Consider the following 13,815-nt stretch of genomic DNA (forward strand, 5'->3'; position numbering starts at 1 on the left):
AAGCTTTGTGCTGTGCATTTTACACATGGCATTTCATTAGACAGATTAAGAAAATCCTCACCAGGCTGTAAACTCCTTGGATGCATGAACTGTGCATTTTATTACTTATATACTCTCTTCTACCCTTCCTTCAGTGCTAATCAAGGTGCAGAAGATAGGTTTTTCTGCCACCCCTTATCTTGATCTCTCTTACCCTGCTTTCTTACTCCATAGCATACATCTTCTAAAATATCATATAATGTGTTTATGGATTATGTTTATTACTTTTGTCTATCTAACCCTGCTAAAATAAAAGCTCCACAAGGGCAGGGATTTTTGTCTATTTGGTTCACTAATGTATTTTTGCCATTGCCTAGAATAGTGCCTGGAACATAGTAGGTGTTCAAAAAATATCTGTTGAATGACTGAATACATATTGCTGACTGGAGGAAAGAATATAATTAAAAATAGGGAAAATGTCAAATAATATTTGAGATCTCTCAGACATTCAAGGCTTCTCAGTTTGGTGGAAACCAATTGCAGAAATACTAGAGCTGTGTTATCCAATATGGTAGCTGTTACTCACATGTGGCTATTTAAATTTAATTATAATACAATAAAATGAAATTCAAAATTCATTTCCTTAGTCACACCAGTCACAGGTCAAGCACTCAGGGACTCTGGTTCGACAGCTCAGATATGGAAGATTTCTGTCATCACAGAGAGGTTTTTTTTGAGACAGGACCTTGCTCTGTTGCCCAGCCTGGAGTACAGGGGTGCAATCACAGCCCATTGCAGCATCAGCCTCCTGGGTTCAAGCAGTCCTCCCACCTCAGCCTCCCGAGTAGCTGGGACTTGGCCTCCTGAGATGCCACCACACCTGGCTAATTTTTCATATTTTTTGTAGAGACAGGGTTTCGCCATGTTGCCCAGGCTGGTCTCGAACTCCTGAGCTCAAGGGATCCACCTGCCTCAGCATCCGGAAGTTCTGGGATTACAGGCATGAGCCACCACACCCAGCCATATCATCAGAAAATTCTGTTGGGCAGTGCTGCTCTGGAGATAGGCAGGGCAGCCAAACTTTTCATCTTAGGCAGGGACAAGCGGGACATTTAGATGGAAAATCCTGAACAATATTGGCTGTGTCTCTGTCGTGTCTCTTCTTTCCTTTGCCTTCGGTTATGAATGTGTGCAAGAGTAGAAGTGAAGTGTTGCCAAAGGATACAGAGACTGCCACATGTCAGGTGGATTCTCTGTTGCCAACACTGGAAGGAAATCACACCCTCTGAGTTCATTCCAAGTGCAATCCCATCAGTGAATATTGCCATAGCCCAGGCAAGAGAAAAGTTTTTTTTTTTTTTTTTTTTTTATTGTTTTAGGACCCATATAAAAGACAGAATCAGAGCTGGACTGAATTTTTGGGGTCTCCAGGCAGACTGCAACACTGGCCTCCTGCAATTGACTGGTCTTACACATTGGTGCAACGCTTACTCACAGGAGAAGTTACCCAGCATATGAGAGAAGGGAGAGAAGATGGAATCTGGGTGCCACCTCCTCTGTTGTCTGGAAAAACTCAGACAAACTCAAAAACTTGCCCTCAGATACTGGGGCAAACAAAATAAACCTTTTGGAGTTACTGGGTCCCACCTTCTTAGAGGACAACATGGTATAGCTGCTAAGGGCCTAGCTCCAGCTCCCGTCAGTCTGGGCTGACCGCTCGCTAGCTTTGAGATATTTAGCAAATTACCTAACCTTTCTGTCCTCAATTTCCTCATGTATAAAATAGGGATAATAATTATAGCCACCTTGTGAAGTTTATGAAATAAAGTGCCTAGATCAGCCTGATGCATGCAGAAGCTCTAAAAAATATTAATTTCAAATTTTTGAGCATGCTGCTGGAGAGAGGGTCAGAGGTGTGGGAAAAGGGGAGGGATAAGTTTAAATTCTCTTTCAAAGTAACTTATCAAAATATTCCTTTTATTTTACTCTATGAAACACTGGGACAAATATAAGTGTCTCTATTTTTGTTACATATTTATGATAGATTTCTAGTTTTTTTTTTAAAAAAAAATTCTCATGCATTTTTAATAGGCAATTGCTCAGTTAGCTTGTCTCTCAGTGTCCAGATCCAAGCAGCATCCCACACTAAAGGATTTCTTATTCTTCATCTCCTGTGTATTACGTCTGTGTGGAAAGGCTCATATGACAGATGATAACTTAAACACTGTTGTGCCTTACAGAGTCGACGAAAAAATGGACCTTTTGTTCTATTTTCCAGACAGCTGGATGTCTTATTTTTCCTGTTGGTTTCATGATTTAATGCACTACGTGATGATTGCCTGGTAGTCTTATAGCTATGGGGGTATCTATAAGATTTTGGCTTTATTTCAGTTCATGAAATAACAAATAAATTCATGGCATGTTGACTCCAAATTCCTATCTTTGCCACAGCAGACACTGTTAATCTATCTTAGTATGCTTTCTTCTGCACTGAGATGAGATCTCAGAATCATATTAGCACATCATTCCAGGAAGCCTCTACTAATTTATTGGAGTTGACACTCAGATTTAAACTACAGTTTACCCTTGAACAACAGGGGTTTGAACTGTGCAGGTTCACTTACACTCTAACTTTTTTTTCTTCCTCTGCCACCCTTGAGATAGCAAGACCAACCCCTCCTCTTCTTTCTCCTCTTCCTCAGCCCTATTCAATATGAAGACAACAAGGATGAAGACCTTTATGATCTCTTCCACTTAACGAATAGTAAATATATTTTCTCTTCCTTATGGTTTTCTTAATATTTTCTTTTCTCTAGCTTACTTTATTGTAAAAATATATTATACATGTAACATATAAAATATATGCTAATTGGTAAGTTACCAGTAAGGCTTTTGGCCAATGATGAACTATCAGTAGTTAAGTTTTTGTAAGTCAAAAGTTATTCATGGATTTTTGACCACATGGGGGGTTGGCAACTCTAACCTCATGTCATTCAAGGGTCAACTGTATTTGTCATCAATGCATTAGTGATAATAAAGTCTCAAATTTACTATCAAATGGCAAAAACCAAGGAGATGATAGGGTTAAACAACTCCAAATTTTAGGTTTGTCTCCAAGACACTGAATCATGGTTCTATGGATTTAGAGGAATGGATTATTTACTGCTTAAGACTTTTAGAGGTTTATGCTCATGGATGGACATTTGCTTTGCATGGAATATCCCAAGAAAACATAATAAATATGTACATCGACTCTAAGAGAGTTGTCCAACAATTAGGATAGTGCAAAAAGATGTTATTGAAACTGAACGGAGACTTTTCTAGACAACAGTAGTGCAGACTTGAGTTAATCTTGAAATCCTACTTTAATGCATTTTTAGTGTTTCTCTGACTGAATAAGCTTTTGTAGCATGTATTCACTGTTCTATATAGTTTTCATAAATCCTGTGGTCCATGATCAACATCTGAGAATTGCATGAGGAATCTGGGGATTAAAAACATCCCAAACATTATTTATTATTAATAATACCACTAGATGAGGCATTAATCCTCTATATCCCTAGCAGCTGTAGATCCTATTGTTGGCCAGGTTGATTCAGAATCTACTTTCTCTTTTTTTTTTTTTTTTTTTTTTTTTTTTTGAGACGGAGTCTTGGCTCTGCCACCAGGCTGGGAGTTGCAAGTGGCTGGATCTCAGCTCACTGCAAGCTCCGCCTCCTGGGTTTACGCCATCTCCTGCCTCAGCCTCCGAGTATGCTTGGGACTACGGGCCCGCCCGCCTCGTTGCCCCGTGCTTCTTAGTTTTTGGTTATTTTTAAGTAAGAGACAGGTTTTTCACCGTATTAGCCAGGATGCGTCTCGATCTCCTGGACCTTTTCGTGATCCGCTGTCTCAGTCCTCCCAAAGTGGCTGGGGATTACAGGCTTGAGCCACCGCGCCCAGCCCCAGAATCTACTTTCTCTAAAGGAAAGGAATGAAACACCAGTACATTTTATTATTTGCACCTCACTCAGATAAATTTGTGGATTTTAAAGCCCTTACTACATCTTTTTGTGAGACAGGCTAGGTTGTGAAACTTCAGAGAAAAATTTGCTAGAAATTAAATAGGTAAAGAAATGCATTTGTACATGGTAAGGCAGAGAAGCCTGTGACAGCAGGAAGTGCTTGGAGAACAGTGGGGAGGACAGCTCCATTGGGTTGTAGGGTGAATAGAAGGTTTGTTGAGTGAGAGTTGGCTCTAGAGAAAAGCTGGGGTCAGGATACAGTGGATCTTAGGTCCAAGCAAAGGAATGTGATCTTGACCTGTAGGTCAGGGGTCTTCAATGGGGTTTCACAAAGAAGCCCCTGGAATTTTCAGGAAGAGCTCCACAGCTGCCTCAGAGCTGCCTTTGTAGGTGAGAGTCAGACAGAGAGAAGGATGCTCTAGGAAAACAGTTCTGAAAGTATGGTCTCTGGACCAAAAGCATAGCATCACTTAGGTATTCCTTTGAAATGCATATTACCTGACCTCAACCAGATTTATTGAATTAGAAAATCTGGAGGTGGAGCCAGCAATTATGAGATTTTTTTTTGTAGTTTTTTTCTCTTATTTTAAAAAATGCATATCTAATTGACAAAAATTGTATGTATTTATGGTATTTATGGCATGTTTTGATATGTGTATACACTGTGGAATGGCTAGATCAAGCTGATTAACATATGCATTAACTCACATACTTTCATTTTATTATGGTGAGAAAACTTGAAATCTACTATCAGCCATTTTCAAGTATACACTACATTATTATTGACTATAGTCCCCATTATGTACAATACATCTCCTGAACTCATTCCTCCTGTGTAGCTGTTTGTTTTCACAAGCCCTCTGGGTGATTCTGATGCAGAATAAAGTTTGAGAACCATGGTCTAGGCCTCCTATCCCAGCGTTGACAGAGTAAACCTATACCTTGTCTGTGTTACATGTTGCACCTCTACCTGAGGATTCATTTGAGAAAGAATTCAAGGGCTTCAAAAAAGTAAAAATCAATCAAGGCAAGTGGGAGGTTAGGACTCTTTAAAGGTTGTTCATTCCAACTGTAAAGTCAAAGGAAGCTGGGGTAGGACACTGCAGATGCTGAGTTTCCAATGCTGCCCCCTGGGACCCTGAATCTCAGACAGCTGAAAGAACCATCATTTGTCACCAACTAGCACCATTTCACTTCTAAATACCTTTGCTTTCCTCTTCCTCTTTTTTCTTTCTCTTTTTAGATTGGTTATCTATTTTGAGCTAGTCAAAAAATGATTTGCAAAAGAAACAAGGAAATAAGTAAACTGAATGCCCTTAAAACTCCATGTAAATAAAATACTAAGCAATCAATCTGTCCGTCCTGTCAAAATGAGTATTTTTATGGCACAGCTTGCTTTTCAGGAAAGAATGTTCAAGTCTGCCAGATGTTTGGAACCACATACAGCTGTGGGAAAGAGAGAAATGGGGTGATTGATGGTAAATATGCTTTTCAAGTCAACTGGGTTTCAAAGACAAAATTCGCCAGAGGGTACAGAGGGCTTGTGGTAACAATGCAGTGGCTTGTGAGGAGAATGCACGTGAGGCCCAGAAACCAAGGAAGGTATTTTTGAAAACATCAGAGAAGTGTGGGCCATAGACCACTCTCAATGGAATCACCTGGGGTTTTGGGTTTTTTTTCTTTTTTTTTTTTTTTTGAGGCGGATCTTGCATCTGTCCCCAGCTGGAGTCAGTGCCGGATCTCAGCGTCACTGCAAGCTCCGCTCCGGTGTTCCCGCCATTCTCCTGCCTGCAGCCGTCCAAGTAACTGCGGACTACAGGCCGCCACTCGCCCGGCTAGTTTTTTTTTTTTTGTATTTTAGTAGAGACGGGGTTTCACTGTGTTCGCCAGGATGGTCTCGATCTCCTGACCTTGTGATCCGCCCGTCTCGGCCTCCCAAAGTGCTGGGATTACAGGCTTGAGCCACCGCGCCCGGCCGGGTTTGGGTTTTATATACAGTTTCTCGAGCCCCACCCCATGTGCCTCAAAGTCAGGATATTTAGGAGGATCTGGATCTCCTAAAGCTCTCAAGGTGATTCTCAGACCTGCTGAAGTTTGATAACCACATGTTTATTTGGATTTTTCTTGTTGTTGTTGTTAAACAAGTAGCCAAGAGTTAGCTAAGGAAATCTCAGAGGAATGTAATCACTAGAGAGCTCTGAAATCATCACTCGGCATTGATGGGCTTTCTGAAAGTTGTAGATGATGGTTCTTTAAAAGGAATTTCTCTATCATAATGGATTACACAACTATGTTTTCTCTGATGTTTGCTCTTTATGTTCAAGGACATTCTTTCCTAGAGAGTTTTGCTCACCTCCATACTCTTTAGGAAAGAGCAAATTAGTCCATGTAGAGAGCTGATGAGCCAATTTAGATCAATGAAACTTTTCCTCTCCATGGTGCTTTCTTCCCTGAAGAAGAAACTCTGGATAATTGTTTTTAAAGTCAATGCTTCATTCTTCTCATGTTGATACAACATGAGGGATCAAATAGTGAACTCTAAGACAAACGTATTTATTTTATTTCTCACTTTCTTAAATACACGGAGCTACTCTAGCCCTATAGAGCTTGGACACAACGACACAGGTTGCAATATATCTATGTCTTTATATAGACTACAGAGGCAAAAACTGCTGTGGTGTTGTCTCCATGACACTTTCTCCATTTACTCCAAACTATGCTTCCTTCTACCTTCTCAGAATTCAATAATAGCATCTAATTGAAAAATTATTTGTTAGTATATTAGTTCAAATAAGATTATGTGAACATCTCTTGAGGAAAATTATACTACTTTTCATAGCACCCATAGTACCTAAAACAAGTATTCAAAAATACCTAGTGATTGATTTGAAAAGCCATATTATCAGTTCTATCTTTAAGTCTTCACTTAAATTTTAAGCTTATATATACACACAGATTAACATATAATACATATATATAAAGTAATCTTATTGGATTCAATTTATTAATTAGTGTATATAAATTTAACATAGACACACACACACACACACACACACACACACACACACAACCATCGCCAAACTATCTCAATGAATTTGTCCCTTTTACCAATTTTCTTCATTCTATTTCAGATTAATTATTTCTCTGAATTGAGTTATATAAGGGAGGGTCAAATATTAGTTCTTCTCAGTCCTCCAGGCTGACCCTCAGCTTAGATCCAGTTTTTGATGGAAAACGGGAAGAGGAAAAATAGAGTCATTCTATTGCCATTTCGTGGATAATTAACATACACTGTTCCATTGATAGGATTCTCGTGAAGAATGCACCACACATTTACTTTATCCCCTGTGCTCTTGTGACCCTTTGTGCCTTTATCAAAGCACACATGACCTTCTAGTTATCTGCACTCGTGTCTATGTTTTAGTCCCCATTATAAAGTCCTTGACAGCTAGGGCTGTGGCTTATTCATCTTCCAACAGGCCCATGCATATAGTAGGCACCCAATAAATGTTAACTAGGAAAACAAGTTACAGTGACCCTTTTTATAAGTGAAACCACCAGTGTTCCTTGTCTGTACAGTATGTTTCCAAAAAAAAGAATCAAGTTTTGACATGTTTTCTTGTAGAAAATTTTAGAAAATAGACAAGGTAAGATGAAATTAACAAAAACTATAACGGACACTTGAAGCCAGCATGCTTGATATGTCTCCTTTTTTCTCACTTGACATTCCAATTATGTCTAAATCATGCTGGAATACAAACCATTGAGATCAATTACGTTCTTTTGGCAGGTCTTATAGAGACAAATAATTAGGGTTTGACACCCTTCAGCTTTAGATGGAAATCTCTGGAGCAGCAGGAGAAAACAATAGTGACCACTGCACAGAATGACAGGCCCTGGGGATTACAGACTACATTTGCGTTTCTAAAATGTCCAGCTTTCTGGTGACTTTCTCATATCTTTGGTCATTTTGATGTATATTTGCAGAGAAACATGCTTTTGCCACATCTCTGCTAGGAATATATAGTTACATAATTTAAAGCCATACAATGTATTTTTCGTTTTTCATCTCCAGTTAGCGCTCATTTATGCCTTTGCCTCAGCTAATCAAATAATACAGGGAACCTTATTAAAAATCCTTTAAGCAGGAAAGTCAAATTTTTATTAGCAATGTATTATCTATTCTCCTGCTCCCAAGCCATTGCTCATTTATTCTTCCCAATATCCAATACAAATTCCACTGACACACAAAAATGTGAACAGTCTCTTGGTGTTTTCCCCACTGATAATTTCCCAAAAGTTAATAACAGACGACTAAAAAACTTGAAGGCTTTCTGCTACCAGCAAGCTCTGCTTCTTGTCCTAGAGTATCTAAAAAATGGTAAATACAGATGATTATTTCTGGAATGAAGATGCCAAAATAAACGTAAAAATCAATAATAAAATTTGGATGAATAAGGAGCACCATTTTGGAACACAAATGCATTTGGATGCCTTTTTCACACTGACATTTTTTATGGGTGAAGTACCTGCTCACTGATTGACAAATGATGGGCTAGACAACATTTCTCTGCCATCTGACACTTTGGTTGACCATTATGAGGCAAAGTAATCTCTGATTTCAATGTCAGGAGAAAGGTATGGTATTCTCAACTATGCATACTACAGCTCATATGGCTCCAACACAAAAATAGAATCCTAGTATTAAAAAACTTAGGTGATTCAAATACTATTTGGGTAGCATGAATCTCTTTAACTTTGTCATGTTTAGTCATTCATGATTTAGAAATAAAATTTGATAATATTTCTAAAGCAATAAAATTAATTAGGGAAAGTGACTAAATTTTAATTAGTGACTCATTCTAAACTATGACAGATGAGAAATAGAAAATCCATTATGCCAACGAGAAAAAAATGGGAGTTTGACCATTTCTTTCAGGTACTATATGCCACAGAGCAGAGATAGGGAGAAAGAGATTCAAACAGGAATTTAATTGCAATTGTCTTTTAGTTTATCCAAACCCATTTGGATAGTGATAGATGCAGTCTGTCTTTTTCTATCCTAAGTAATCTCATCTACAAAAGCTAATCAGTTTTGTCAATTACAAATTACTTCCAAAGTGATTGCCTTTCAAATTCACATTCTAGAAGGGAATTCAAAGATAAAACATAAAGTTCACAAAGGTTAAAATGTAAGGCTTGATTTTTTTTTTTTTTACTCCTTTAAGATTATAAAATGAAAGGCTCTAGAGGTGAATAGTTCTTGGATCTGTATTATTTAAGAATCTTTAAATTAACTTAAAACATTTTTAATCATATTTGAGTTACCAAAGTAATTGAAAAGATACTGGTGCAGCCCTGAAATAAAGGTTTCATAAACAGGATATATGTGTTCTCTATATCCAATTTCATTTGTACAGTGATGCACATTTATATAGATTTGTTTATATGATCATGTAGTTGTGGATTTACATTTATTTGTAGTGAAACATTTCCAACACTGTTGGACTTTATTAGAAATCAAAGAAGAAATCCTTCCTGGTGAATAAGGTCTAGGTGGGCCAATTTTTTTTTTCTTAACATAAAGTACACTACTGCAAGATAATGTTATTTGGAAATGATTTTTAAAATTGGCTGCACGTGTGTGGCTAGACAATTTCTTATCAAGCTAAATAAACATGATGAAATTCTTGAAGTTATTCAGATGGCACAGAGAAACATTCTGACTTCGTTTTATCATGATGATTTTATAATTGCTTTCCTGGAGCAAGAGGACACTTCATCATAACTACACATAAAATACAAAACTTCTCTTTAGACTTCTATTTTCTTAATAACCATTTCTAAATTTCTCTTAAAAATTTTAAAGTTTTAATTTTAAAACGTCTTAGGATCGAAAATTATACTTAATTCTTTACCTCCACACTAGTTATATGCATAAACTCATATTCTTTGATAATCAGCCATTATTCATAGTTTGTGTAGATCCCATATAGATTGTGCTTTTGCATATTTTGACTATAAAATTACAACAAAACTGCTAATTAAAGTTAAAAGAGCATATTTTTGGCCAGGCACGGTGGCTCACGCCTGTAATCCCAGCACTTTGGGAGGCTGAGGTGGGAGGATCATGAGGTCAGGAGATGGAGACCATCCTGGTTAACATAGTGAAACTCCGTTTCTACTAAAAATTCAAAAAATTAGCCAGGGGTGGTGGCAGGTGCCTGTAGTTGCAGCTACTCAGGAGGCTGAGGCAGGAGAATGGCGTGAACCCGGGAGGCGGAGCTTGCAGTGAGCCAAGATCGCCTCACTGCACCCCAGCCTGGGCGACAGTGTGAGACTCCATCTCAAAAAAAAAAAAAAAAAAAAAAAAAGAAAAGAAAAGAAAAGAAAAGAAAGCATATTTTTGACTCTTAATTTTGGGGTTGGTGTATGATCGTCTAGGCAGGAAGAGAGAAAGAATCCACATGACACGGGGTTGATCAGCTTGGACATTGACTTACAACCAGGAATGCATTGGTTTTGATTTCTCTGGAATACCAATGGTAATAATAATAATACTAAAGTATAATGAAAAGAGGAAGCTGAAGGCAACTGAAGTGCATTGGAATATTTAAAAAAGGGTATCACTGAAGTACTATACGAGGAACACTACAGCACACAGCATAAAACACCTTTCAGTACATGTTCATCATATACCAGTAGGGATTCTGGCCTGGGATCTTGGGCTGTGTGGCTTTGGACAAAGCACCTAATTTAAACAATCTTAATTTAAATAATAATTTAATTTAAATAATCGAGGTCCCACCCAGTTCTAAAATACATAATCTTTCTTCCATATTAAAGCAGGAAGGGCAATCTAAGTAGTTTAACATATTTATATATAACTTATTAAATATTTTAACATTTTCAAGGTAGACAATCCAAGATCATGGTAAATAACAGGCACTGGATCCTGGCTTTCATTGTGTATACACCTGAGAAACCTGAAATGCTGAGGTGAACAGTGTACTTTTCCATGAGTTTTCTGGAAAAACAAAAGCAAAACAAAAAAACCCAGAAAACAACAGATGCATTCTGAATGCAAATTTGCATCTACTTTGTAGGAATACCATAAAATAATGTGCAAACTAGAAAGTAAGAAATAAGCCAAAGCTAAAAACTGTATTAAAATTATTATTTATTTCTGAAAAATAGAACAAATTGCTAGATTTAGAGAAAGGAGAACCTTGGTTATTTTTATTTATTTACTTTTTTAAGACAGAGTTTTGCTCTTGTTGACTAGGCTGGAGTGCAGTGGCGCGATCTTGGCTCACTGCAACTGCAACCTCTGCCTCCTGGGTTCAAGCTATTATCCTGCTTCAGCCTCCCAAGTAGCATGTGCCATGCCACCATGCCTGGCTAATTTTTGTATTTTTAGTAGAGATGGGGTTTCACTACGTTGGTCAGGCTGGTCTTGAACTCCTGACCTCAAGTGATCCACCTGCCTTGGCCTCCCAAAGTGCTGGGATTATAGGCATGAGCCACTGTGCCTGACCCTTGGTTAAATTTTTAATAAAACAAAGCACAATTAAGAATCTTGAACTCTGGGTTGATTGCAAACATAGAGAAGTTTGGGTACATATTCTCTTTTTAGGTTCTGAGCTATAAAATGGACTAATATTTACTATAAAAAATAATAGTAATTTAACTAAATTTAAATAGTTCTGAGCTATAAAATGGACCACTCATTTACTATCAAAATATAATAATAATTTAACTTTTTTTTTTGGTATCAGGGCTTTTGGGTTTGCAGTGTTAAGCTGGAGGCTCAATGCCTTTTGTTATTCCTCATTTCACAAACATAGGTTCATCTACTAATGAGGTAGGTGTGCTGTTTTAATGGCTTATGTGGAGTACTGGGCTGCTGTCAAAGATGAAGAAGGGGATGGGGAGAGATGGGATGGTACTGACTCGCCATGCTCAGTCTCTAAATAAAGCAGGCTAGGTACAAGAGGGATGGGAACGAAAGGGATGGAGGAGGGAGCATCCTGCTGTAGGTGAGCTCATTTGTATTTTTGTTTTGTAATACTTGTCTACTTATTAGACTTACTGTGAGCATCCTGAGAGTGGCAATTAATTGTATGTTTTTCTTTTTTACATCTTAATGTTCGGCCTAGTGCATGGCACCCAGGAAACACTTAATGTGTATTTATAAAAGGCACGAATAAAAGACCATCATCTCATTTGAGGCTTTCCCCTCCCCACAAATTTCATGTGTTAGGGGAATTGATTGGATTAGGAAGTTCCTTATTTAACACATCAATGGCTCCCCTGAGTTTTACCCCCTTAACCTCACTCACACCTTGGGATGGTTTATTTTGATCTAATAATCTGCAAGGGTGCTGGATTTCAGCATTTGCTCAGTGGGAAGTTGGACTGGAGGGGAGTGCTGTGAAGGGGGAATCTTTCCTGGGATTGGGGGGTTTGGACTGTTGAAAGTAGCATTAGGAGCCTAACAGATCAAGGAAAGGGCGTGAGGTATTCAAAAGGAGTTTACAAAAGACCAGAGTAGTTACCATTACAGAGATTTGACTTTCCCCGCCCGTCTAGAGAAGCCTGATGGCATGGTCTACCACAGATCTTCACAGTGGCTTGGCAATGCTGGTGTTTGGAGGCCAAGCCTGGAAGCTGAAAAACCCAGCTTCTCTGAAGTTACCAACCTGAACCATCTGGTCCAGACTGGTTGTGCTTCATGTGTTAAAACCCAATTCCTGCTTCTCCTTACTGGGAGGAGGAGAAGGAGATACGAAGACAAGGAAAAGGAGACTACAGCCTATGATCTCCTCTCTCTTCCTCACCCTTGTTATTTATCTGTGTAGCTTTCATAGAATTTCCCACTTCACAGGGCATTTAGAATATGTTCCTCTGTTCTTCGCCCCAGCCCTCCCATGACAGACATTTTTTAGACAATTTGTTCATAGCTTGTTTTGATCTGAGGTCTTGGTTGAGCTACTGAAAACATAATCCACTCATACCCTCATTTCCAAACAGGCTTTAAAGTTCTTCCATGGGGCCTGGAAAGTTACCTACCCGCCTTCTTCTGAGTATTTATGCCCAAAGGCCAGGATGTCCGATGCCCGTCCACTGCCATCACAGACAACCACCGGCACGGGAGGAGTGTCTCGAAGGTACTCCAAAACAATCGAGATCACGTTGGGTCCCCCTTCCACTATGAGCGCCACCACGGGAACACCTTGACCGATTCCTGCATTAAAAAAGGAAAAGAAAAGGAAAAAAAGGGAAAAGAACACAAAGCCAGCAAACCAAAGAAACAAAAGAGAAACAAAAGCACAAACTAAAATTACTGAGCCCGGGGGAGGTAGCAGCATATGAAGGGATACAGTACTGAGCAAAAATTTACAGAAAACCCTTCAGCCAGATTTTCCCACCAGAAAGTCTATTGGACTTTGCCCTCTCCCTTCAACTCTCAGGATGCTGGGGTCAGTGAAGGCACGGGGTTCCATACTTTACAGGGGAGGGCCTGGGGTGAGGAGGGAGAAAAAGGAATTAGTCAACAGACAAAGCACCAGACCAGCAACTAGCAGCGTGGAAGCTGAACATGATCTGAAGCAAGCCTTTTATCTTTCCAATGAGTCTGTTTTCTATATGAAAAGTAAGAAGTTAAAAAATGCCACCTCCCTGCAGTTATCACAGGGGTAAGAAAATGCCTACATGGTTCTTTTTATTAAACACTATCAAAATCAGCTGGGGACATATTTTAACTTGTTGAATCAACTACTGGCTGAATTATGGGTCTATCTTTGACTATACATGATCAGATTGATTATTG

The 13,815-nt window shown here is 38.7% G+C and overlaps 1 protein-coding gene across 21 annotated transcripts in view; it reads right to left on the bottom strand.

Annotated features, from left to right (window-relative positions):
• The window catches only part of TRPM3 (transient receptor potential cation channel subfamily M member 3), a 931,696-nt gene that overhangs the window by 237,996 nt on the left and 679,885 nt on the right, over positions 1–13,815 (bottom strand). For all 21 annotated transcript variants that reach the window (XM_017873090.1, XM_017873069.1, XM_017873076.1 and 18 more), the window contains one exon: positions 13,056–13,230. In XM_017873090.1, the coding sequence (XP_017728579.1) occupies positions 13,056–13,230 (175 nt within the window). The remainder of the gene's footprint in view (positions 1–13,055; positions 13,231–13,815) is intronic.

This window comes from Rhinopithecus bieti, unplaced genomic scaffold, assembly GCF_001698545.2.
Source record: "Rhinopithecus bieti isolate Rb0 unplaced genomic scaffold, ASM169854v2 scaffold_7648, whole genome shotgun sequence".
NCBI lineage: Eukaryota > Metazoa > Chordata > Mammalia > Primates > Cercopithecidae > Rhinopithecus > Rhinopithecus bieti.